The following is a 27,275-nucleotide window of genomic DNA, read 5'->3' on the forward strand; positions in this document are numbered from 1 at the left end:
GAAGAGAAGAGAAGAGAAGAGAAGAGAAGAGAAGAGAAGGAAGGAAGGAAGGAAGGAAGGAAGGAAGGAAGGAAGGAAGGAAGGAAAGAAGGAAGGAAAGAAGGAAGGAAAGAAGGAAGGAAAGAAGAAAAATGCAGATGGTATTTCTAGAATCCAGAAGAAAAAGTTCAAGGAGGCAGTTTGGTGTAAAGCAGGGGCTCTTAACCTTAATTTCTGTCATGTCCTCCTTTGGCAAGATGATGAAACCTATGAACATCTCTTCTGAGTAATGCCTTAAAATGCAGAAGTGTAGGATTACAAAGGTAAACAATTATACTGAAAGAGTTACAAAAATTTTTTTTTTAAGTTTCTGGGCTCCAGGTTAAGAACTCCTGGTACATTGGAAAAAAGAGTGTATTTGAAGACCAAAGACCTAAGTTCAAATTCTTGTTCTGCCATTTACTAGCTGTCCTTGAGCAAGTCTCATGTACTTTCTAAGCCTCAGGCTTCATCTGGAAAATGAAATGATTGGACTACCTGATCTATATGCCCTGTTCTAGCTCTAAATCTACAGTCTTCTGAATCTACATGCCCAAAGAAAAGGGCATATCAGTATGCAGGAAGTTGCATCAGTCCTTTCCACAGGCCCAATGTCACTTAAGCAGAAACCACAACATTACTCTACAAGGGAATGTTCTGGTTCCCCCTGTTTACTATAGAGCTCACTAGATGGACCAAAGGAGTGATGGATCAGCTGTTCTTTACTGTGTGAGGCAACACTGCCCCCGTCTGGCCCCAAGAGCTCAGGCTCCTGCAGGCTCCCTCTGTTGGGGCAAAAAGGATGGGATTAGACTCTGGTAGCCCACAAGGATGGGTGACAGATAATGTAGCCTCTCTCCCTAGGGAAAAACACTGGCCAGCATCACTGTCACCTGTGTTACAAAATTCCAAGAAATAACACAGGAGATATTTCTTGAGTTGAAATTCATAGGCAATAGCAAGGCTTTCAGCACTTGGGACGCACAATCTATAGGAAACTCCAGAGCAAATACACTGTTTCTCATCACCTAAGAAAATGGGAAGAATTGGCAGGTTGGGGCACAACTCAGAAAAATCTCAAATGCTGAATAATCGAAGTCTTCCTTACTCAGCTGTGCTGCTGTGAAGTGAAAGAGAAGGACTGGATGTCATCACCACCACCATCATCATCCCCAAACTCTGACGCTGTACCCTGTGACTGGAGATGTCAGAGTCACTTGCTACTCTCCGGGGACATAAACTTGACTGAAGGCTGAGGTGAGAGCCAGAGCCACTGGCCCAAAAGAGCCAGCCTTTGGTGGAAAACACACATCCCCTTTCCCACTGACTCTTCTTAGCTATACACACTTGGCTATGAGGGACAAGGTTTAACCTCTAACTCCTCTGCCCCAGGGAATGTACCTCTGCAAGTGTCAAACACACTGACAGTTCCTTGGTTGAAGGAACTAAGGGTGTTTTGCCTAGTGAAGGCTGGAGAGGGGTGTGTGTGGACAAAACCAGGAGCAAAGTGTGGAAGTTACAAAGAGGCAAATGAGGCCTGATGTCAGAAAACCCTCCTAACAATCAGAGCTGCCAAACAGCTCTCGCTTTGACATGTGACAGGGTCCATCCTTGGATGTCTTCAGCCAAAGGCTGATATGTTACACACTAGTTGAGTGTGCTACAGTGAGGATTTCTTTTGTGGATGAGTTAGACTAGAAGCAGCTGAGACCTCTGCCAATGCTCCAAGTCTGTGACCCTACGACTGGGGCACATGCATGTTCTGGCTCACTGACACACACTCCGTGTGCTCCATGGAACTTCCAGTGCAGCTGCAAGTCCAGCTCTTGCCCTGGGGGTCTCAGAGAGGCAGCACATTCATCTTACTTAGGTCACCAGAGTTCTGCTCTGTCCTGAGCATTTGCTCTCCATTATCCCTCGCCCTTGCCCTTCCCCTTCCCCTTTCCCAGTTGGGGGGAAGATATGTTAGTAATGCCACCCAGTGGCCAGGATTTGCACAGACACCCTGAGGAGATGAAGGCTCAAATGCAGAGATACAAACCCAATCCCAGGAACTGAGAAGATGAAGAGTTCACAATTACTGTTCTCAATACCTAGTCCAAGGAACTGACTAAACTTCTTCACAAACCCAATCAGATCCTGAGGTGCCCGGTGGCCAGTGAGAAGTAGCCACATGAATGCACTTAAGTGAGAGTCACCCTGAACTGAGATATTTCAACAGCTCAGACTTTCTCTTAGCAGCTGATGATGAATCACTATGAGTAACAGTCACAGAGAGAGAGAAACAAACAGAATCACAGAGAAAGTCAGAGAAATGGGATATGAGTGAAGAAGAGTGACAGCTGCAGGGAGGCATTCAAAAGGTCACAAAATCACGGTAAAATTACAACCAAAAAAAGGACTTGGTTCAAATTTGATCAAAGTTCAAAATAAAGGCTTTTTATTTTTACTTATTTTATTGATTTATATTTTTAAAATATATTAAAATATTTATTATATTTTAATATATATATATATATTTTAATAAAGGCTTCTAGGATGCCTGCAAAGAAGGGTCCATTTTCCATGATTGCAGCTTCTTGAGTCTCATTTTTGGACCCTTGTCTGGTTCAACAAGTCAGTCGAATGCTGCGCAATCTACATGCTGCAACTTGGGGCAGCATGGCACAAAGGAGAAGGCTTAGCTTGAAGGCTGGCTCTGCCACTTGGCCTTTCATTTGTAAAATGGGGATAATAATCCACACACTACCAAACTCAGATTATTATCCTGAGGAAAGAGCTTTGTAAACCTTAAAGCATTATGTAAGTCATCATGAGTGCTTGCTGTGATGCTTCAATGGAGCCTTGATCCCTGGGGGGGAGGGGTGGCCACTCCCTCTCCTGCAATGCTTCCATGCTTTTTCTCCCTGGATGACTCTTGTTCCAATCTTTCCCCAAATCCTCCTCCGTACAGAATCTACCCAACACGATGGAAGCCTTCCTCCAGATCTGAGTATTTTGTGGATGCTTGTGTAACAAAATGGGGCTGTCCACCCTCTACTTTGCTTTTACTTTGTGCCTAGCCCACCTTCTATTACGGTCCTATGTATCCCTAGTTATGTTTTCAGGCTGTTTGTGTGTGTGCATGAGCCATTGTTGATAACGTGCCGCAGCATACTTCTTATACTCATTACGTATCTCTTCATTGCCCTTCGGGTCGCATGAAATTCAGATTCTTCCGAGAGCTTGGCATTCTATGACTGGCGGCTACGTTCCCAGGGAGAATACTGATGTTAAAGAGATGGGGTTTGTGCAGCAGGGAGCAGCTTGGGATCGCCAAAAGCGCCAAACAATTTCCCAGACACACGCCTGCTATTACTGAATGCTGGGCTCAGCTGATGGTCCATCAAAAGCTAATTCCTAGTCATATGAGAGCATCTTTAAATCTCAGGCTTCTTTTCTGACACTCAGGACGGACTTCCCCACTACAGCAATTTGGGGCCTTCCATCAAAGCTGCCTGGTAAAGAGGCTTTGGCTCTGTGGGGGAGTAAGAACTGGCTCAAGAACCAAAGGACCAGGGTTCAAATCCCACCTCTGACACCTCCTGCCTGACTATGGGCAAGTTATGTAACCTCATTAGACCTCAGTTTCCTCCTCTGTAAAAGGAGGGTTCTGGATGGGAGGACTTCCAGCTTTGGATCTGTGAGTTTATAGCAATATTTACTGCTGTATCAGAAAGGTAACAGTGACACACCAGGGTCAGCTTGCTGTGTTATACACTCAGTCGTGTCTGGGATAGGCATTCATGACCTGGTCACTGCTTGGTGGCTTCCCACTGGGGAATGAAGAGTAAATCACAGCACTTTAGCCAGCCTTGCCGTCAGCTAATGGCTTGTTATGACTTGGTCTGACAGTGAAGTGGGTCCTCAGTGAAAGTCCTCTTCAGATAACTCATCATGGAGTAGACATGACCCTATATTCTTAGGCCTTAGCCTGTGGAGGGCAAACTCTGGCAGTCTGACACTCAGCAGAAAAGGTCACATATACAGACAGGCCTGGTGGCTTCTGAGTCCATGGGTCAACAACGAGTCCAGCTGTGGAGAGGCTCATCACAAGCAAATCAGCTACCAGATAGTGATTTTTTTCTTTTGGTCTAAAGTAACTTTTAAAACATCTAATTAGTCTGGGGGGGAGGGGGGAGGGGAAAGGAGAGGAGGGTGTGATCTACATCAGTCAGTGGAGAGTGGATCTTGTCTCAGAGAATCACAGATACTTTAAAGTAATGATGTATGGAAATATATTTTGCATGACTATACTATATATATATATGTCAAACTGCTTGCTTTTTCAATATGGTGGAGGGGAATGAGGAAGAGAATTTGGACCTCAAAATTTGAAAAAAAAAATGTTTTTACATGTAATTGGGAAAAATATTAAGTAAGATCTTAAAAAATAATGCAATGATGTAGTTGAGGAACTGCTCAGAGATTATAACCCCAATGTAAGAGGAGAAATGCTGGTTCAATTTCACTAAAAACAATGATTCTCAGTGGGAGAAAGGTCTACCACCATGATCATCACCAAAAACTACCTGGGCTTGGAGGTTATTCTAAAGTCAATGAAATGACTGATTGCCTCTGCTATAGGAACATTTATTGTTGGGGGATGGAAAGTATCACTTCATCCTTCTTTAGACAGCTTTTTTTTTTTAAAGACTTAGGTCATTCAAAATTTTAAAAAATGTATTAAGAGACCTTATTGTGGTAGTCGAGAGGCCTGGATTTAGTTCTGATCTCTAACATTTTAGGGAAATTGAAAACTAATGTTTTATTATGCTGAATTTGTGATACAGTTGAGCGGCAACTGTTAGGTATTAATGTCATACTTTACAGTATACTGGGGCACTTTGCATAATAAAAACACATAAAATTGTGGGATATAAATTATAGGATTTAACCTCTCCAGGATTTAGCTGTCCTCTCTAAAATAAGGAGGCTGGCCTAGATGGTCTGTAAGCCCCCTCCTAGCTTTGACATTCATTGTTGTAAGGTCTTGTCCAGTTTTAAATCTTACAATCTCTATGCCTGGAAGCGTAAGTAAGTATAAGTGCTCACAGGGTTTAAATGCCTAATGACTGGCAATTCATAAGGACCTTCTACTGAGGTGAGGCTGTGGTTGTGATCTCTGTCAACAGACTGCATATATACTCTGAGTTGGTATTTGGCTTTGGGGGCTCACTTATGAGAAGGGCCTTGTGATTGATTCCCTGGTTGAGATTCTGAGTGGCCCTGTACATTCAGAGCTCCCTGACTGCTCAGATGTAAAGGCTCTCTTGACCCAGGGGTGTATGTAAAGTATATAGTAATATTGCTTTGATTCAGGCAGTCAGAGCCCTGTCTGTTGGTCTTTATTTCTCTGCTTATATTTTCTCTGTTTGTATTTTCTCTGAAGTTCAGAGTGTTGACTTTTCCCCTGAACTAGTGAATGTAATCAGAAAAGACTGTTGACCCCTTAGACAGCTATCTTTCCTAGTAAAGCAGATCTAAAACTTTATGCTAGCAGCCATCCTGGGCATGCCAACTGTGTAGCTGCCGCTACACAGACAGAATTCAGATTCTTTAAGAATTTAAGCATGGTTACAGAAACTTAAAATTGTTGTATTTTGTCCCTTTATGACATTATTAGCCATACTTAAGATTTATCTTGGACTATGTCCTTGAGCAAGAATACAAATCCCAATGGTAACACTCTTTCCTATAAGAAAATAGGACTCACTTTATGAAAATTGTTTTTATGACATACAGTTTTAAAGAATGCATTATGGCAAAAAAAAAAAAAGGTAGGGAGAGGCCTCCTGTAACATTATTTATTCTAATATTTATTGTAGTACAGAAAAAAAAAATCTCAGATTTTTCTGGTCCTAGTCTTTGTATAACATTATCTATTTCCTAAGTATATTCCTTTCTCTAAATACCTCCTTAACCCTGCCCTGCCCCTTTAATGACTCCTCCTCCCTGCCCCTGGATCAACTATGTCTGGAAGCTTACATTTTCCTGGTTGAATGGTGCCACTGTGCTTATGACCTTAGGGGTTGGAAACCTTTGGATCCACTTAAACGTGACCCCTTCCCTCCCTATAAAATACTTAACATCTTTGATCCAGGAGCTGCCAGAACCTAGCCCTGCCCTAGATGTGATGCCATAACATACGTACAGAGTCAGAAGTTACTACCCCCTTCTAAGTTAGTTGCCCTGGCAGCCACAGCTACCTGAGCTGCTTTGGAGTATGGGCCTAGGAGGTAGGTATCCTTGTGAAGTGAAGACAATCATGCCTTAGGCTCCTAGAGACAGCACTGGTTGCCTCTGTTCCCCGCCCTTCACAAGTCTTGGGAAAGGACTGGTTCTGGCCCCAGGGAGATCAGTAGGCGACCCTATTTGGAAGATGTCAAGGATTCACTGGGAAACTTCTTTTGTTATCTCCTATGACCCACTTGTAATCAGAGAATTATATATATGAAGCTAGAGATATGGAGACCACAGAGGCCATGTAGGCCAACCTCCTCATTTTACAGATGAGGAAACTGGGCCTTAGGGAAGTGATAGCTTGCCCTAGGTCAGACAACTTATAAATGTCAGAATCAAGATTTGAATCCAGGTCCTCTGACTGCAGTCATTACTGTCTCCATTACTGTGCCATGCTGACTTCTTCAGGTTTCTCCCGTTAAGTCATGTGGCTTTCCTTTTTAGGCCTTTCCTTAAATATATCAAATAAAAAGACCCATTGCTTTCGGCATTGATTGAATTGTCAAATTCTACCGCAAAGCCTTTTAGTCCTAGCAATGGATTTTTGTTAGACTAGACAACAAAGAATTTGAAAAGCAAATAGCTAAGTAGCTGTCCCTAACCACTTCCCCCTGCCCCAAACACATTATACAGTCCCTGAAGCCAAATATAAATTATTTTTGGATTATTCATTTTTAAAATGATGCATGCCATGGCTTTATTCTATTTGTCCTATTCTATTTGTCCAGAATATTGAGAGATGACTGGTTGTTTTATTTATTTATTTTTTTCATATCAAGAGGTGCTTGGTCGTTTCAATGGGGTAACCAACTCTGTGAGGCAAGTGTGAGGCACTGCCGAGGGTGGTTTCAATGAGCAAGAGGAAATCTTGGTAACAAGCCAAATTCCTAAAGAAAAAGGGGCTTCCAGGCAAAGCTTTGCCAGTAAGCTCATCCACACAGAAGAAGGAAAAGGAAAGAAGGAGATGAGATGGGGCATCTCTTCTTTTGCATTTCTGCTCCTTCCTTACAGAGAGGTAACCTGGTTTAGATCACCCTTTCAGGCAGGGGGCAATGGCGTTAGATAATAGAGGAGAAGATCAAAGAGAATGGGCCCAGACACTAGGTTTTTGCTATTAGTAAAGATACCCATAGATGGAAACACACTCCTAAAACGTTTACCCAAACAGGAGAGGCTTACCTCAAAGGGCTCTCACTAGCCTCTTCCAAAGAGGAAAGGACAGAGACCTGCTGTGGCAGCTTTAGGAAGGTTTTCGAGCTCCTATGCTGGAATCTGGGTTTCATGCAACTTGAGAGTGTATTGTAGCTTTTATGCCAGGATAACGGAGTGATTTATTGTTTACTGAGTGGGGGAGGTGCTCTGCAGACCTATTTCAATAAAACAATGGATTATAAATGCCTCTAGCAATCTGGCAGTAATGGTAATCAACAAAACATGTTGCACTAAATGCTACATAATAAATTGACTGTAATAAACTCGTAATTATTCTATTGGCTACATTTCAAAGTTAGCACAAGAAAAATAAAAGCACAAGTATAGGCCCAGCATTTACATCAAAGGGCTCTGGACTCACCCAATTTCGCTTCCAATAGCTGCTCCTGGGGTAGGAAGACAATTTGGTCCAAATGGGGATGGAGGCATCCACTGAGCTGGGAGCTAAGGGGAGGGCTGAAGATGGGACTCCAGCTCCCCATCCAGGCTAGTTGGGTGAGTTCACACTGCAAGGAGATCTCCAAATATATGTAGAAAAACTTTTCTGGGTGCCAACGCAGTAAGAAAACTATTCTAGGTACTCAACAATCTATTATTATTAATTATAGTAATCATATACACATTAATAATATATCACACAGTCTAACCCAGTGCTCTCCTCATAATAGCCTACAAGACAGGCATACCATTCTAAGGATTATCCCCACATTTTATAGATGAGGAAATTAAAGAGAAGAACTGATTTGCTTAAAGATGTACAGCTCATAGCTACCAGATCTGGGATTCAAACTCAGATCTGCTGAAAATGGGGGCAGTGCCCTTCCATATCACCACAGGACCTTAAGGTACTCAAGTCACTACACTGTATTCAGGGAACTGTCATAGGAATCACTGAAGGATGATTACTACTTTTTAAAAAGGAAATACAATCCTAATACTTAGGGAATATTCAGTCTAATTTGGGATTGGGGGAGGGTAGGTGACACAAATCCAATCCATAAGAAATCTGTAAATACACAAGAGAAAGATGATCAAAGTAATAGTGGTCTCCAGAAATGTGAGAACTGATACCTGCTGATGAGGTTGGTGTGAGACAGGCCTGATGGATTTATGGTAGAGCATTTGAATTTAGAGCTTTTCCTTTGTATACTGGCCATACTACAATGGATCATGGCTGCACCTGCCCCCTTGATTCTACTGCCTTTAGGCTTCTAGAGTATAGGTTCCTTTTCTTTTTCTTTTATTTATTATTTCGTTTTTGGAGGGGGGAAGGCAGGGCAGTTGGGGTTAAGTGATTTGCCCAAGGTCACACGGCTAGTAAGTGTTAAGTGTCTGAGACCAGAGTTGAACTCACGTCCTCTTGACTGCAGGGCCCATGCTCTATTCACCATGCCAACTAGTCACCCCTAGGTTCCTTTTCCACAAAGCGACTAAGTAGGAACTAGCCCCTATCTTGACCAACCTGTGGGAATCTATAACTAACTGAGGATTTTACTAAGTTTTATTAGAGAAATAAGAGTTCTAGCAATCACCCTCAAACTGTGGCTCCACCCAAGTCTCACATGTCTGAAGAGCTCAGTGGAGAGATGGTAATGTAGGCTTCCTGTAGGCTTCCCTAATGCAGAGTCCTCTTCCTCTCCTCCCCCCTTCTTTCTCATTTCTCTCCAGGATACCTAAGGCCTTCATCCCAAGCACATATGCTTGGGGCCATACAAACCTGGTCCTTTACCAACTGGATCACTAAAAGCCACAGGGGAAAAACTTCTAAGGCTTATAATTAATAGGAACTTTATGTCCCATCTAAAAACCCCAGAACATTGGCAGGGGTTGGAAGTCACTTTATTTCATATTTCTGTTTTCTAGGTCAAAAAAAAAAAAAGGACTTCTTGCATGAAAATAATTTGATCCAAAGTTCAAAAATCTCAAGGGAAATAATTTTTTTTTTTAAGTGGGGAGTTAGGAGACCTAGGAGTACCAAATCTCAAACTTCATTACAAAGCAGTAATCATCAAAACAATCTGATACTGGTTAAAAAATAAAGAGGTTGATCAGTGGAACAGATTAGTTTCACAAGCTACAGAAACAAATAAAAATAGCAGTCTAGTGTTTGATAAACCCAAAGACCACAGCTTCTGGGGTAAAGATTCATTATTTGATAAAAACCAGTGAAAAAGTTGGCAAAAATCTGGTTAGGTCAATACCTCATGCCATATTCTAAGATAAAACTCCAAATAGATCCATGACTTAGATTTTTAAAAAGGTCACATTAGAGGAATAATGGATATTTTTTCAGACTGATAGGCAAGGTAAGAGTTTATGACCAAACAAGGGGTGAAAAGAATCGCAAAAGATAAAATTACCAATTTTGATTATATAAAATAAAAACCTAGAAGGGAAACAGTTAACTGGGAGCAAAACATCTCTGTAGCAAGTTTCTCTGATAAAGGTCTCATTTCCAAGATATTATTCCAAGAAATTATTCAAGTTTATAAGAATGAGAGTTATTCCTTAATTGATAAATGGTCGGAAGATATGAACGGACATTTTTCAAAAGAAGACATTCAAGCTATCAACATCTATGTGAAAAAAAAAAATGCTCTAAATTACTAATTAGAGAAATGCAAATTAAAGCAACTCTGAGGTTCTACCTCACACCCTTCAGAATGAGAAAGTTGAAAAAAAAAACCAAAAGAGGAAAATGATATTTGTTAGAAGGGCTGTGGGGAAACAGGCACATTAAATACTGGTTGTGGAGGTGTGAAATTGGTCCAGTCATTATGGAAAGTAATATGTCCCTCTGACCCAGCACTCAGAGTAAGATAAAAGAAAGAACAAGGGAAACTATATGTACAAAAATATGTATAGCAACTCTTTTTGTAACTGCAAGGAACCAGAAACTAAAGGATTAACCAACAACTGGGAAATAGCTGAGCAAGTTACAGTATCTGAATGTAATAGAATACTCCTCCCCCCCCCATCATCATCAAAAGCATTTATATAACACCTACTATGTGCCAGGCGCTGTGCTAAAGAGCTTCAAAATACAAACAAAAAAACCCAGAAAAACCACTAATATTATCTCATTTGTTCTTCACAATGACCCGGGGAAGAAGGTGCTATTATCTCTAATTTAGTTGAGGAACCTGAGGAAAACAGAAGTTAAATGACGTCCTGGAGGTCATACACCTAGAGAGTGTCTGAGGCCAAATTTGAACTCAGGTCTTCCTGCCTCCAGGCTCAGTGCTCTAGCTACTGTACCACCTCACTGCCCCATAAGAAATAATAAAAGTGATGGTTTCAGAGAAATCTGAGGAGATTTTATATGGCTTAATGTGAGCAGAATCAGAATAATTTATAGAAAGACAAAAATATTTCAAAGACAAACTACTTTAAAAGAATTCTGATCAATGCAATGACCAACCATAATCCCAGAGTGCTGAGGATGAAGCATGCTACCAACCTCCTTAAGAGCAATGACAAACTCAATTTCCAGGAAGACATATACATTTTTGGATGTGGCCAATGTGGAAATAGCTTTGTTTGATTATGTATTATTTGTTAAAAAGGTTTCTCCAATAGGAGGGAGAAAATGCCTAATTGAGGAGGGGGAAAAGGGAAAAGGTGGTGGTGGGGGGGAGATAATATTCCAGATCAGAGGCAAGGAAAAGCTAATGAAAATCTACTCATATTCAAATACTGCCTCTGATACTTATTAGCTGTGTGACCATAAACAAGTCACTAAAGCTCTCTGAACTTCAGTCTCAACATCTCTAAAATGTATAGCACCTACTTCACAGGACTGCAGTAGACATAAATGAGTTCTTTTAAGCAAACTGCTAAATCAACATTATTCTTTTTTAATAGGAAATCATTTATTCCTGGCTATTTCATACCCTGAACAACATCACTAACCAGGAAGAACCGCAGGGACCAGAGAGTTTACTTCTAAAATCTCAAGTTGAAGAACTTCTAAAATCTAATTGAAGTCAAGAAAAAAGAATCACCAGTTAGAAGGAAGCCTTGGACAAAGGTGGGCTTTACTGCTCACGAGAACTCTCTGGAGATCTGAGGACAGATCTTCCTCAACTTCTTAGGCCCAGAGAGATGCAGTAATGGTGCCAAACGGGCTTGTTTGAATCCAGAATTCAGCTCTGCTTTCGGGAGCCTCACAAAGCCCCATGACAATGTCTTGGCAGAGATGTGGTACAGCTGATGTATGTCCCTATTGCTCGAGGATGCATCCACAGCACACTGATGTGACAATATATTTAGAGAATGAAGTTTGGGTTTTACCGCCAAGTAGCATACCAAATGTGGGTTTCTATAACAACATGATTCATACCGAATGGGGGCCTGTTGGTTTCTTTGTATGACCTTCTAGACAGTGTTAATAACACATGATTTATGGAAACAGCTGCAGTTTCTGGTACGCTACATTGATCCTGCCACTCGATGTGCAAAATACAAATTTAAATGCAATACCCTGGATAGGAAAACTGGGTTTGTCCAAGTGGGCATTCTAGGTCCACATTTAATCACAGAAAATTAGAGTTCAGAAAGGCCACAGAGGTCATCTAGTCAGAGATCACACTGATAGATTTAGAGCTAGAAGGAACTATCCATCAAAGACTTTCCCATCCTCTTTCAACCTGTGCAACCACAGATTTCACCCTCATTCCTGTTCAATTCCCCAAGTACAAGGATAGAGGTAGTTTTCTGTTCTCTCTATAAAGAATTTTTTAAAATAATATTTTAAAGTAGTTGATTTTTTGCAGTCCAGTCCTCTCACTGTTCATCTTGCCCTCCTCTGGACCCCCCTCCAGCTTGGCAATGCCACATTTTCTTTAAATGTGGAACCTGAACTGAACACAATATTCTCCAGATATGGTTTGACCAGAAGGACTTTGGGCTGTAACTGCCTCATCTGCAAAACTGAGATAATAATAATAATCGACATGGAAACAGTATGGCAAATGGAGTGTCATACGAATTAGAGTGGTTTTATCATCACAAGAGCACAAATATACAGAGTGACATGGAGTAGAATTTAAAGGAGCTATATAAGGATAGAACAGTAAGGAGGCCCTTCCCTAGACCCAGTTCAGGCTTATCTTCCTTTTTCTGGAGCTTACCTCACTGAGAATGAGATGGAGATGCTTGGGACTCCTCTTTCCTCTAAGTCTCCCTATATACCAGGAGCATATACGCAGGACAGCCATTAAATTACTTAATTGTTAACTTGAGAGGTACAGACCAAGAAGACACCTTGGATTCTCATAATATGTGACAAGGGGGCATTTTCTGTATAGGATGGATCCAGGGCAAATAGTCAAGAACTTAAGAGTTAACTGTCTTTTGGAGTAAAGTTATTTAGGCTCTGAGCCAAAGGTGGCATTGTATATGTATTTATTTTGGGGAATGGGGATTCATAAGGAAACAAGCTAAAATTCCATTCCCTTTCCAAGGGTCTCTGGGTTTCCATAGATGAAAGAGTCTCCTAGCTGCTAATGAGGGTCTGTGCTGATGACTAGGGGGCTTTACCCAGAACATCTTGTTTACAGCATGGAACTGGATGATGATGAATCAGTAAATTCCAGATATGACAGAAACTGCAGAAAGAAACTCTTCCTTTTGCACTTTATCCTGTTTCCCCATGCACCCTAAAAATTCCCACCATGAGGCAGTATCTTCTCCTGTAACCAGCTGACAGTACATTTTTATTCTAATAGCCTTTAACTCTGAGCAGTTCAGACATGAAGTCTACTGTATCATTCATCCCTCCATCACACAGTTGCACAGCAATAAACAGACACAGACTACTCACATGGAATGTGCTCACACAATAACAAAGGTTCAAAGTCAACCCCATGGTGGCTGGTAGCTACAACCCATTTCCAATAGCACATGGACCAAATTCAGTTACAGAGTGCTCTGAGGGGCTGCCCAAATGCCTCTGCTGTGTTACAGTTTTGCTGTGTCGGTCTTGTGTGGGGCTTCTGAACATCTGTGTTGCTTGGAGATTTTGGTTGAGCCATTATTCGTCACCTTTAGCCTGTTTCCTGGGACCAGACAGATGAAGTGGAAAACCTCTGAGGTTAATCTCATACCCATCTCCACTTTGGGGTCAGTCAAGGACCAGATGATGGTTTCAGGATCATGAGGATGACAGTCAAGAGACCTGGCTCTGTTACCAATGTGCGATGATACTTTCAACCAGTCATGTCATTTCCCTGGGCTTTATTCTTGTCTATAAAGTGGAGATAATAATTCCCACCTTTCCCTTCCTCCTTAGGGTTGTAACAAGGTTCAATAAGATAATGGAAGTGTAAATGCTTTGGAAAATGAATTGCAAAGAACTGGAAACAAAGAAGATTCCCATCAAATGACTAAACAAATTGTGGTACATGAATGTAATGGAATATTACTGTGCTAAAAAAACAATGAATGTGATGAACATAGACAAGAATGGGAAGACTTATACAGACTAATGTAAAATGAAGTAAGAAGAGCCATGAAAAAAATATACACAATGATGACTACACCAGTGTAAAAGGAAAGAACAAACACCACAATGCAACAGAAAATGATTGCTGCAAAATTACAAAGAACAAGCTTGGTCCTGAGGAAGAAAAGACATGAGGAGATATCTCCCCTGACTCCTCTGAAGAAGTAGAGGGTCCACAGGTGTGGATCACTGCAATATTTTTTTTAATATATTGTTTGGCTTTGCTGAATATTTTCCTTTTCCCCTTTTTTCTTTCTTAAAAAAAAATCTTTGTTAGAAGCAATGGCTCTCTGGGAGGAAGGAAATTTAGGTGCTAGAATAACAAATGATATCAAAGACACTTTTTTAAAAAAAAAGAAAGTGGTTCTATATACAAAGGAAGGTGGAATTGGGCAGAGATCTAATGACATGATGTGATGGTGCTAAAAGGTGCAAGAAATTTGGAGGGATTGCTAGGAGGGTTCCCTTCCTCACAGCCCATCTACAACAGAAAGTGAATGACACTGCAATTTTTAGTACGTTGTAGCCAGTAAGAGTGAGAAATAAACTTAGAGTTAAAACCCCCAGAATCATACCCCTTCCCCCCACCTCTCTGATACTGGGCTCCACAGAGGAAGAATCATCTACTGATTCTACCTTTTACTCGGGCTGCTAAGAATGAAAGAGAAGAGCGTCCAGATGAAGCACAGAATCCAAGGGATCCCAAAAGGCAAAATATGACTCTAAGGTCATTATGACAGGACAAAAAGTTATATAAGCAAGTAAGTGGTTTTAAAGTGGAAATGGGGTAGTAGTGAAGGAAGGATGACAGTGCTCTCCCTTGCTCCTGGCTTTGCCTTTCTAGTCTGGAGGCCAAAATGGGTCAGTCCCTTTGTCTGTGATGAGTATCTGAATTTTTCACAAGCCCTTCCTGTGCCTACTAAGTCCCGACCAGTCCTGATTTCCAATGAGCAGTTGTAATTGCACAAGGACAGGCAGAAAGTCTGCAGGAGGTGAGCAGAATGAAGCAGAAAGGCTTCTCAAGCACACAGATAGCAAGAGCTGGAGAGACTTTCTTGCTTTCTGCTAGCATTATTGTAAAATAAATTACTTATCGCACAGGAACAGTCTTTAGAGATTGCTCTGCTTCCCCAAATCATGGAGCAGCTTCCCTTCATGAGGCAGAAGTTTCCCACCTCCTTCTGTTTTCTTCAACAGTCATCAAAAGGTAATCACAATTTTTAACTGGGCTGGTAGATGTACCAGCTGGGCTCAGAATCGAGCAATTAAATAGTGATCTGAGGAAAACACATTAAAGATGTTTTTGAACTTACCATAGAATTTAGGGGGAAGTGGGGAAGTCCCTGCCACTGCAGTGTCTGTCCACGAACATGGAAAAACTCCAGCCATAAATGGAGAAATTCTTTACACATCAAGTCATGGAGACTATGTGAGGAATCAGGGCCCAGCAGAAAGGTGTCTGCTCTTTACCTGGGAGTTTATGTATTAAATGACTCACAGAGGCTACTGGCATATCCATTAAGTATTTAAAATAACAAACAGCCTTAGGAGTGACAGAGTAAATACAAGCAGAATTCATCACTTTGATTGGCTCAAGAAGCTACTGATCTTGTGCTAACAATTCCTAAGGAAGGCCATAACAATGGTAAAAACAAAACCCAAACACCAAAAATCCATCAGGATAAGGACATGAAATATGGGCTTTTCTAACTGTTGACAATCAGAGCCCAAGATCATACAGTGAGGTGGGTGGTGGGAACACGAGGATTCTATCATACACCAGGAAGGCTACTGCTGTCTTAGGATCATGGGACTGTAGAGCTAAGAGGAACCTAGAGAGTTGGTATCCTAATCTATCCCAGTCACACAAGTCTGTGCTACTTATAAAACAACTTCCAAAAGTATATTCTATAGCATTTCTTAGTAATCTACATTTAACCACTTATCAGCCACAAAGACCTTCCTTATACAGAAACCAAATCTGTCTTGTTCCTCCAGCCTCTCCTTCTGGCTTCCATGTGTTTTCTACAAGCACTGAAGGTTTGTTAGAAGCGTTTTAGTCTGGTGTCTCAGGCCAAACCAATCCCTAGTTCTTTTAACCTTTGAGGAGGGGAGAGGAAGGGTTTAAGGGCCTGTGTTTGTGATAGGAGAAGAGGAAGATTTGGGAGAATCAAAAAAAAAATAAGTTCATAATGATAGTCACCTAATAATCAGGCTTTGTTTTCCTCCTGGGAAAGCCCAATCAGATACTTATGCCATCATAAGTGTATCTCTCCTATTTGTTAACTCTCTCCAACCTTGAAACCTACTGAATTAAAACTAGTTATCATTATACTGTGAGTATGGGAAATAATACTGGATGCAGGATACATGGACAGTAAAATCTCTGTCTCTGCCTCCCATCATCCCTCCAAAGAAAACCCTCCTGCATTGAAAATCTTTTATTCTTCACTGTATGTGCTAGTTCTGAGTATGTCTATGTCTGTTTCATACTTGAGGGCTGGAAACAGCCTTAGTTTGGTCTTTGGAATGGACTCAGCACAGTCACATCTACCAGGTGATGATGTAATAAAGTAAGTGTTAGGTTTGTTACAAGAGGGACATTTTGAAGTCCCTTATTTTTTTAGTGAAAACAACCTGTGGGAAATCTAACCTTTTGCTCCTAGGTGATATCTGTGAACCTATAGCAGCAGAGCACTGTTTTCCACAAAGTAAAGGAGGCTGAGGCAATGTCAAATATGGTTCTTCTGTCCTCTTGGGTCACCGCAAAGTCAGCCTCTCTGTAACTAGGTACCCACCTTGACAGGCCACCAAGGTGAGGAAAAGGAGTACCTGGATCTCCACTCACTGTATATACTTACCACAGGTCTCCATCTTGAATTGTCTTGTCATTTGGGGCTCCAGCATGTCCATAGTGTAAGACAGCAGCATTCTCTCCGCTTGAGAAAGGACAAAACAAGATTTGTCACCATACTGTATAAGAATAGGAATGGGGTGGGGGAGGGGAGTGCCACAGAAAAAAGCTCAGGAATTTCTTAAGTTGGGGCATTAGATAGAAATGATCACCCTGTTGATTGGGCCATGCCTAATTATTTCATTTTGGCTAGAAATTTCTGATGATGTACTTGAATCTACCATAGGCAGATTATTTACAGAAAAGAAGGATCAGAAAGAATTTTGTCCTAGACACTGGTCAAACCTGCTTCTAATGGGTTATAAAAATGCTTTATTATTGACATCTCATGCTCTTTCCAATGGAATTTGCCTCTCCCCGGGGATGTGCACAGCCTGAATCTAACATTTTACAAATGACAACACTAAGGCACAAGGACTTCCTCTAAACCACGCTATCCAAAGGAAAAGGGGAGTAAGGTTGGTCACCAGGCCTCCTCTATGTTGACAACAGGAAAAACAATGATCCCAAGGATGTCTAAGCTCCTGATACGAGGCAGAGAATAGAGTATTTTGAGGGAGACCATCAGGCTCTATTCTGACTCCTGAGAATTTAGTGAGATAAGACTTCTCTGCCAAGGGAAGGAAAGAAGAGTCCCCAGGGACTGTCTGGTTCTGACTCTTCAAGGAAAAAATGGAACAAGAAGCTGCTGGATTGGTTACTGCAGCAAGGAACCTGGGGGCTGTTCTGTCATGTGAGAGTTCCCCCCAATCATTTATGCCTCTATGAAAAAAAATAAAAAGAGAGAACTTTTAAGTGTGTTGAAAAAAAATCACCTGTGTGTAATATTTATGGCCCCTTTCAGGAGGCTCAGGAATCATAAAAGTAGAAATAATGATTTTTCTCTCTATCCACCAGAGTAGAAAATTTCCAAGGACTGAGATGTTCAAATGTATTATTCATATACTGAAGACTTCCACCTCAGCAGAGACCTAACCGGTTACATCCAGGCTGGGCCAGAGGACACTTGGGCCAAACAGAAATCGCAGCTGTGTGTGTTGGCTGCAGCACAGGGCACAGGAAGGGGACAGGCATTGCTGCTTGTGTTCAGATAGTATACCAATGTTTCTTCCCATATAGCTGTAATATTTAATTATTTTATTCATGGACAGAGGATGAACAAATAGAAGGAGAAGAATGGGAAGGGTCTAGAAAAAAGGGTTCTAGTGGCAACAAGCCAACAATGGCTTGGGGTCTCCAGGTATTTTCCCTCACTCGCGTTTGCTGGTATAATCCCATTCTAGTATTTTTATTTATCTGTAATTACATTCCTGAGCTGCCAGTGAACATCATTAAGGATTTGGTGTGTGATGACCCTGCCAGACCTTTGGCCTCACTGGAACCTTTGTAAATGATTTCTTTTTTCACATGCCCTGGAGGGGCTGGGAAGGTGATGCTCGTAGGTAAACCTTCAGCAGCTCAACAGAGCTAATGAGCCACAAGGAGCCCTGGGTAGTAGCTCACACAGACACTACCATTAGCCCTTGCTGTCTCTAGACAATTTGGCTCCTGCTTGCCATTTCCCCTCATGTCAGCCACCTTTGCCATGCTGACTCGTGTCAAGTCTGCCAGCTCCAATCCCTTCCTGGCCACAGCTCCAGCTTCAAATCCTAGGAGTGAGTTCCTGCTCTGTCCCCAGGATCTGCTCTCTGCCATCAGGGTCCCAACTTGTTTTCATCAGCCTCTGATGATTGTCAGTGTCTCTTTAGCACCACCTGCTGGCCAATACCCACCTAGCTGGTGAGACTTGGCTGGAGAGAGGAGACTATGGCATGGCTGGATGGATGGATAAGGCACTACCTGGAATCCAGGGGACTGTGCGCGTGTCTTATCTGCTCAGCAGTATTCTAAGCTCCATAAGGACCGAGATTATGGCACTTTTGTCTAATCCCTAGTCCTATCCCTCACTGTACAGAACACAACAGGTGATCAGGAGATAATGCTTCCAGTGCTGACTGACCTATTACCTCTGATTTCTCTTTAAGACACTTTGGAGGTGTTTCTTCATCTTAACCTTTGAAGCTCTGGGTTTTTTCCAGGAAACCCTTAAACCTACTATTTTAAGGGTCTGGGTCTAACATTTTCTCCCTTTTCACTAAAAGAAAGTCATCATAGTGATCGCTACTCATTACTCAATAAAAGGATTCCAACTTTTCTTTAAGAACTCTCTCTCCCATTTCTCACTCCCACCCCCATCCCCCAGGCCTGGTCCAACACCCAAAGCTGGAGAAATACTGCCCTTATTGCTTACATGAAATCCCAATGGACAAGAATGGGGGTAATTCTGCTTTTTATCTCATACCAGGGTTCTTAATTTTTCAAACTAAAATTATCTTTATTCCAAAGATTGGACAAAAGAGGACAAAAGAGCCAGCATGTATAGTAGATTTGATATATTTTATGCCTCTTTTGGAGCAACAAGGAAATGTGAGTAGCTTCTGTCTTCCCCTCCAGCATGGTTATGAATGAGGTTTCCTGATGCAGACATGCACCATCAGCCCATGAGAAGGCTCTATGGATAACCTGAGGCATCAGTCTCAGTATCCAGCATCATACCTGACAGGTAAGATTTGTTGGGGGGGTGGGGAGAGAATGGGGGACCAAGAACTAGGAGGGAGGCGATTGTTTCTAGTGAAGGAGGGGATAAGAAGGGTTACATGAAAAAAGACTCATAAGGGAAGGAAAAATATCCATCTTCTGACATATGGAAACATTTTTATTCTCAGAAGCAAGGCAAGCAGGGGCACAGGGGAGCCACACCAGGAAAAGAATATCTCTTTGGGAGTGGGGGGCCTTGATCTTCACTTCTGAAACACTTCAACCTACGCAGTGACCTATTTTTTGGTCTCCACATGTCATTCTGTCTATACCTATTGTTATTCTCTGAGTCTATGAAACATCAAGGTGAGGGATGGGGAGAAGCCTCAGGTTTTACTAGAATGAATCTTGCTGTTCCTCCCACTTTGATGCCCACTTTTTCTGCCAGAGCTCTCTCTGTTCTGGTCAGGCATATGGAATTACTGACTGGCATCTGCCCACCCAACCCTTCAGATGCCAGTCTGTCTGAGATGAAACCTGCTTTCTCTAGCCAACTGGTCTGGACACTGCTCAGACAGAAGCTTCCCTCTGAGGCCAAGGGAAAGCTACAGCTTTGGCCGCTCAGGTATGAAGACTAAGAGAACATGGCATTGTTCTGCCTTAGAGAGGCGCCAGCCCTTCATTTTCTGGTAATGAGGGTTTGAAAGGAGAGAATAAAGCCTAATTAAAATCTATAGATAATCCTAACCTTCACTGTAATCAAACCTGCCTTATTAATAAGGGCCAAAATTGACTTAGATTGAGTCTTATTCCCCCATTCTGCCCTGCGCCTCCTCTAATGAGGGGCTAACATACAAGAAAGGGTCAAAAAGCAGGGAATAGAATGAAACACAAAAGACTGGAAAACCCACTCAGATAATTAGTCCCAGAATAATTAAGAGCTCATTCTAGTGGGGATTTCCTAAAGACAGCCCAAGTGGACACTATACTGGCCAAGGCTGGTTCTGCTATGGTGGTACTCCATACTCCAGAGGTTGTGGGCAGGGCTCTGAGTGATGGGGTGGAGAAAGGGGGGAACTCTTGTGTGTAGGAACTGGGGAGTGGGGGTAGTCTTTATGGCCTCTGGAGGTCTGAAGACTTTTTTCAGTCTATCTTCTTTCTTTCAAACTATTTTTTAAAATGAGACAGAAAATTAGATAAAACACACATGAGGATTTTTTTTGAAGCCCCTGTTATACCAGTGCCATGGTGCCCAAGCAACACTGCTGAATAATGGAAACGGCATCCAGGTGACATGCATTATATAATTTTACAAGCAACTTATGCTTGTAAAATGTAATTGCTTACAAATCATGCTGTTACAGAATGGGCGTCAGTAATGAGCAGCTTGTACAAACGCTCTTGATTTCTGTTCAGAAAATAGGAGCATGTGTATTTCCATGTGTGTGACTGAGTGTGCATGGTGTTTATAGGCGTGACTGTATTTCCACCGATGTACATGTATATGTGACTATGGTTGATCGTTCATGCACGATTATGAGAAAATATATGTGCATATGTGAAGACAGAACGTGCTGCACATATATTTGTGGGGGTATGTGTGATGGAATGTGTATCATATGAATGTGTCTGTGGCCGCATATATGTCTGAGCATGTATGTGTGTGGCTCATTATCGTATGTTCATAAGTACACACCTGTACTGTGCATGTGTCAGTCAAGCATTTATTAAGCACCTACTGTGTGTCGGGCTCTCCGTGCTGGGAATACAAAGAAAGGCAAAAAGCAGTCCCTCCTCTCAAGAAATGCAGTCTAATGGCAGAGAAGACACGTGCACGAGGGTGTGCAGATGCAACCGGGATAGGATAAACTGAAGGATAATCTCAGGGGACACAACGTATACACGGACTATATGTGTGCCGCTGGGTAGGCTCAAGCCGTGGCCAGCTGCCTCAGGCCTCAAACGGGCTCGAGGCACGGCTCTATGAATGTCTAGGCGGGCTGACTGCACCCCTTTTCCTCAGCCACAAATGGGTGGGCATCTTTCCTCCAAAGGCCTTGGGGCCATCCTGAGGAATGGGGGGAGGAGTGGCATTTCTCTCCCTCACTGGCCAGAATTGGGCCTAAAGCAAGAACCATGGGCACACTCTCTAAGTAGGGCAGAGACTACACAAGCTCTCTTCCTTCTTCCTCCTCCCACTGTACAGCTCTCCTTTTGGTCAGTGGATAGTCTGAACTGAATATATGCCTAAAACAAGGCTAAATGTTAATTATTGGGGGGGGGGGGTTTAGAGATTTCATGCTTTTCTGGGCACTGGCATCTGCCTTGGGTTTCTCTGCAGAGCCCTGAAGTGATGCGTACAAATCAAATGGGCATGGCTCTCTATCTTTCTCCATCTCTCTCCTATGTCATCTTTCACTACCATTCTTTCTAGTAACCATTCCATGACTACAGATGCCTAGCCTGGTATGCCAGAAGAGATGCTTGCTTTCCTCGCTGTGCCTGGCCAGGTCCCAACCCCATCCTCTGTCATCCCAAGATTCCATAGTAGAACCTGTTTCCGTGACAGCTCCCCTTCCCCACAGCACTAGCTGCCACAGCCTAGAATTAACTAGTGGTGACACTTATTAGGTAGTAGTAGCCAGGAGGGGGGCTTGGCAGAAACAGAAAGATGGCTGCTGTGCCAGCCACAATTGGAGCATTTCTCTCCCTGCAAGGCCCAGGTGACTCTTCCTCCACAAAGACTTTCCTGATGCCCTTAGTTGAAAGAAAGAAAGTTCTCAATTCTCAAATTCTCCTAGACCACTTCATTTCACATTCTACTCTGTATCATATCTGTCTATATATAATGGCATTTTTACCAGATTAGACTGTAAGCTCCTTCAATGCCAGTCATTTTTCATCTGTATTCCTAGAACCCAGCTGAAGGTCTTGGATGTAGTATTTAGTAAACATTTGTTGAATTAAATTGAATTCTGCTCTGGAGGCTGAAGAGGCTGTGCCCTAATACTACTAATTCCCAATGTGCCCCTATCTCCCTGTGGTGGCATTGGGCAAATTAAGCTGGTGCCGCTTTGAGAATGTCCATAAATAAGTATTATTGTTCAGTGCAAACATCTTGTGGACAAGCTCTACCCTAACAGCCCAAGACAGATGTCAACACAGTTTTCTTCCTCTCCAATAATGCAGTTTACCAAATAAATAAACAATAAAATCAAACCCATTGGTACATATAGACCCAATCATGTAAGGGCTCAGGGACAGCAGGATTCATAGAACAGACAGCTGGACTCTGGGTAGGGGACAGAGAGTTAACATCTCAAACTCTCTTTCGTCCCTGTGAATAGTGACTTTGCTCAAGGCTAAATGCAGGTCATACCAACTAAAAGCATGACCCATAGGCAGGGCAAGGGAACTTTTTGAGAGCTGGACTTTATTCTTACCTGCCACAGATGCATGTGTAGGAACTATGGCGCATCCCACCACGGGAATAGCAGTAGTGTTCAAACAGGCTGCATTTGGGGAAGAAAAAAAGGTTGTTAGTCTTTAATCCCACAAAGTCAATCAACACTGAAAATAGCCATGACAAAGTCTTGCCCTGCCCAGCATGGAAAGTATCTCTGATGATCTACATGCCTACTGCTCTCTAGCTCTGGCCCCATGGGCCTGAAATCCCACTCACACACACAAAAGCGTCTGAATGAGATCATACAACATCTTAGTAGGAAAATTTGCCAGGAAACGTTGCCATAACGCAGAGTTCCCCCTCACTCCTTATGCCCTTAATATCAAATTTGTAAAAGCCCCCAGACACTCCTGGTGCCTTTGGCAATACAAAGGAAGAAAAGTTGTTCGAAACCATGCCTGCTAGTACTTTCTGGAAAGAGGCCAGAGCATCCACTCCTTCCCTCCGGAGATGCTGCCAGTCCCTGCAGCAGCTTCCTGCTGGAGGAGCTGTTTCGCCTCAGAAGTCCTTGGATCATCTATTTCTATCTTCCCAAACCTGCACCATCAAAGCTGTTGTAGGAGCTTTACAGGCAGATGCCCATAAAATCCAATTAATGCTGGATTAGGGGCTTTCAGAGCCAGGCCCAGAGGGGATCTCTTTCTTCATTGGGAAATACAGTCTCTGGCAAGCAATTCTCTTTAAATACTAAAAAAAATTTAGAAAACTTATTGTTTTAATATTTAAAATGTATTTTTTTACTAACAGAGTGATTGTCATACCTATTAAAGTTTACAAACAAATATCATGATTTTGTCCTCTGGTTATACCAGGCCAGAGATGGGAATGTACATCTTTCAAAGGGCATCTGAGAAATTACTTAACAATAAAACAACAAGCAGTAACAAACATTTTATTGCTGCTCCAAATAACACAGTGATTCACTCCTGTCAGACCTGTTAACAGCAGGCCCTGCTACCAAACAAAGGGAGGGGACACCAGGACTTTTCTAGAGAATGAGGAGCAAATTGAGAAGGCTTTTTATTTCTCTGGCACCTTTCACACTCTCTTCTCTGCCTGAGACCAGGGGCAGCTCCCTTCTGGGTATAGGGTCTAGGAACATATGAACAAGAAGAATAAGCCTGTCCCAATCTATAAAGGAGGTGGTTCATGGCAGGAAGAAAAAGGAGAGAGGAAAGGCAGAGAAGGGAGACAGAGGGAAGGAGGGAGAGAGAGGGACAGAAAGGGAGAGGGAGGGAGAAAGAGAGCGAGAGCGAGAGCGAGAGCGAGCGAGAGAGAGAGAGAGAGAGAGAGAGAGAGAGAGAGAGAGAGAGGGAGGGAGGGAGAGAGAGAGAGAGAGAGAGAGAGAGAGAGAGAGAGAGAGAGAGAGAGAGAGAAGGAGGGATGGAGGGAGACGGAGAGGGGAAGAGAAAGACAGAGAAGGGGAATACGGGGAGGTTCTTTCTTTAGAAGGCAGGTAACAGGTCAGAAAGATCCTCTAGGCCCTCTGTCCTTCCTATCTCTTATCTTTTTTAAAGTACAAGCAAACATCCAGCTTAATCACGATTTTCTGGAAAAATTTATTGAACTGGTAATGAACATCCTTGCTGTTGCTTTAAAAAATATATTTTATTAATTTTTTAAAATACTGCCATTACTTTTCAATGACTCTTCTACCAGTGAACTTTGCCCTTTTAAAAAGTATAGTTATGCAAAACAAATCAACACATTGACCCTATCTGAGAGTCTATACCTCATTCTGCATTCCCTTTCCAATAAGAAATGGGAGACATGTTTTACTTTCAGTGCTTTGAAATCACAATTCTGTCCTTCCTTTCCAATAAGATGCTGAGAAGGGAATTAGGGGAAAAACAAGACATTCTCTCATAGGCTGGACTTATGTCAAGGCTTTTTGCTCTCCTTCTAGAAAAGAACAAACAGAAAGAGTTCTCCCATAGGTCCTTGGAAAAGATTTCCATGAAATAGTACTAAGCACCTATTCTGTGCAGAACCCTGGACTAGGTGCTAAGGGAGATGCCAAAGAAAATTAAGGCACTGTTCTCCCTGTTTTCAGAGAGGCTCACAGTCTAGCTTGAGAGACAAGATGACCACACACACACACACACACACACACACACACACACACTCCCTACTCATTCCACAGAATCACAGAATTTTTGAGTTGGAAGCAGTCATCTGGTCCAATCCATACTTCGGAAAGTATTACCAGGATAACATAGTAGGCAAGTGGTCAATCAAACATCACACAAGCAGTTATCAAGGAGCTCCTATGGGCTAGGGACTGTGCTAGGCATTGGGGTACAGAAATAAAAATGAAACAATCCCTGCCCTCAAGGAGCTTACATTCTATTAGGGGAGACCACATAAACATATGTAAGATATATATAAAAACAAAATAATTAAATAGAAGGTAGTGAGAGGGGAGGGCATTAGCAGTTAGGAGGAATCAGGAAAGGTCTCCCATCTCCACCTCTCAGGATTTTTGTTCCTTCAAAGTTCAGCTCAGGTGTCCCCTCCTTTGGGAAGTCTTCCCTGATACCACAAGGTCATAAATGCCCTTTCCTTCCTCACCTCATGTGACCTTGTATTTATCTGTGTACTTTCTGTGCCTTCCCAGTAGAATATAAACTTGGGGGCAGGAGTGGTTTCTTTTTTCATCTTCGTATTCCCAGTACTTGGCACAGTAACTTACATGTGGTTGGTGCTTAATAAATGTTTATCCAATTAAACCAAAGCCTTTTGGAGGCTGGAGGGACCAATTCTAAGAAGCGGCTGCCCAGGCTGGGAGATTAAGCACTCAAGACAACATATACAATGAAAAAGTTACAATACCAGGCACGTTTCAGGTTAAGTGCCATGATAAGGGACAATGATAATCATTTCTAAAGGAGTTCTCTTAGGTAGCCTGGTAACTCAGTGGATATAGCACTGGGTCTGAAGACAGGAAGACCTGAGTTCAAATTGAACCGCTGACACTCACTAGCTATGGACCTTAGGTAAGGCACTTAACCTCTGTCTGCCTCAGTTTCCATAACTGGAAAGCAGGGATAACAACACCCCCTTCCTTCCAGGGTTGTTCTGAGGATTAAATAAGATAACATTAGTAAAGTGCTTCGCACAGTGCCTGGCATTTATAGTAGGCACTACATAAATGCTTGTTCCTTTCCCCTTCTCCCTTTCTTTCTCTGAAAGGAAGATCAACATATATTGGCACAGCCCCAGGTTTTCTGGAAGAGGGCTTAGGGGCGCTGGTCAAGAAGGGGTTTCATCCAGTGATCTCTCAAACAAAGTATTCTTTTTTTTTTTTCCGCTTTTTGGAGGGAGGAAGTTAGGGTAATTGGGGTTAAGTGACTTGCCCAAGGTCACATGGCTAGTAAGTGTGTCAAGTGTCTGAGGCCAGATTTTAACTCAGATCCTCCTGACTCCAGGGCCAGTGCTCTATTCACTGCACCACCTAGCTGCACCCAGACAAAGTGTTCTACAGTTATCTCTCCCATGTCATAACTTTTCCCATGATGGTTTAGATATACTGTGTCTTGGCATAAGAAATTAAATGGGGAATTTTGGGGGAGTTTTGTGGAAGCCTCAGATGACACATGAAGGACAGAAAATGACACAAAGTTTAGAAACTCAGAAATTCATAAAATATATGTATGGTATTGTATAACATCAATATATTTTATCTTTTAATACCATAATAATTCAGACTTCTTCTCTGGTAAAGGAGGGCCAAAATTTTTCTATGGATTTTCCAGATTGCTAGGGGGATGGGGGTGGGGGGGAAAGACCACCCAAAATCCTCTTGATGTGGAAGGGATAACTGTAGTTAGAAACAGGAAAGACATTATACTAGAAACTCCAAAGACAACGATTGATAATCCCTCTCTGAGGCTGTAGAGCCCAAGACAGACAACACTACCAGTGCCCCTCAAAGCAGGACAATGCAGTGCCCTCTGTGGGTCTTTCCCACAGTGGTGGGGGCTTGGAGCAGGCCAATATATGCTAAAGCAGAATCTCCGGGGTGGGGGGGAGAGGGGGGGCCAGCGGCAGCAAAAACATACTTGATTGAACTGAGTGATCCCCAACTTTTCCAGTTCCTGAATCTCTTGTAAAAGGATACAGGTCAAAAACACCCCAGATCTTCTGGAAGAAACCAGTAACCTAGGCTGATCTCTAGGGATGCAGAAGGGAATAACAGATTGCTGATTCCTTCATACTCATTTGCCAGGTCTGAGGGGGATGGGTCTGGACTACTTGGGAGAGGACATACAAGCACAAGGAATCAAGGGAGGGCTAGCTTC

The 27,275-nt window shown here is 42.4% G+C and overlaps 1 protein-coding gene across 1 annotated transcript in view; it reads right to left on the minus strand.

Annotated features, from left to right (window-relative positions):
- The window catches only part of PEPD (peptidase D), a 250,763-nt gene that overhangs the window by 49,641 nt on the left and 173,847 nt on the right, over positions 1-27,275 (minus strand). The window contains exons 10-11 of the mRNA XM_069082634.1: positions 22,952-23,020; positions 16,879-16,956 (exon numbers count right to left, since the gene is read on the minus strand). Of these exons, the coding sequence (XP_068938735.1) occupies positions 16,879-16,956; positions 22,952-23,020 (147 nt within the window). The remainder of the gene's footprint in view (positions 1-16,878; positions 16,957-22,951; positions 23,021-27,275) is intronic.

Source organism: Petaurus breviceps, unplaced genomic scaffold (genome assembly GCF_028583685.1).
Source record: "Petaurus breviceps papuanus isolate PSGF00001 unplaced genomic scaffold, PetGlider_PUasm1.0 171, whole genome shotgun sequence".
NCBI classification, from domain to species: Eukaryota; Metazoa; Chordata; class Mammalia; order Diprotodontia; family Petauridae; genus Petaurus; species Petaurus breviceps.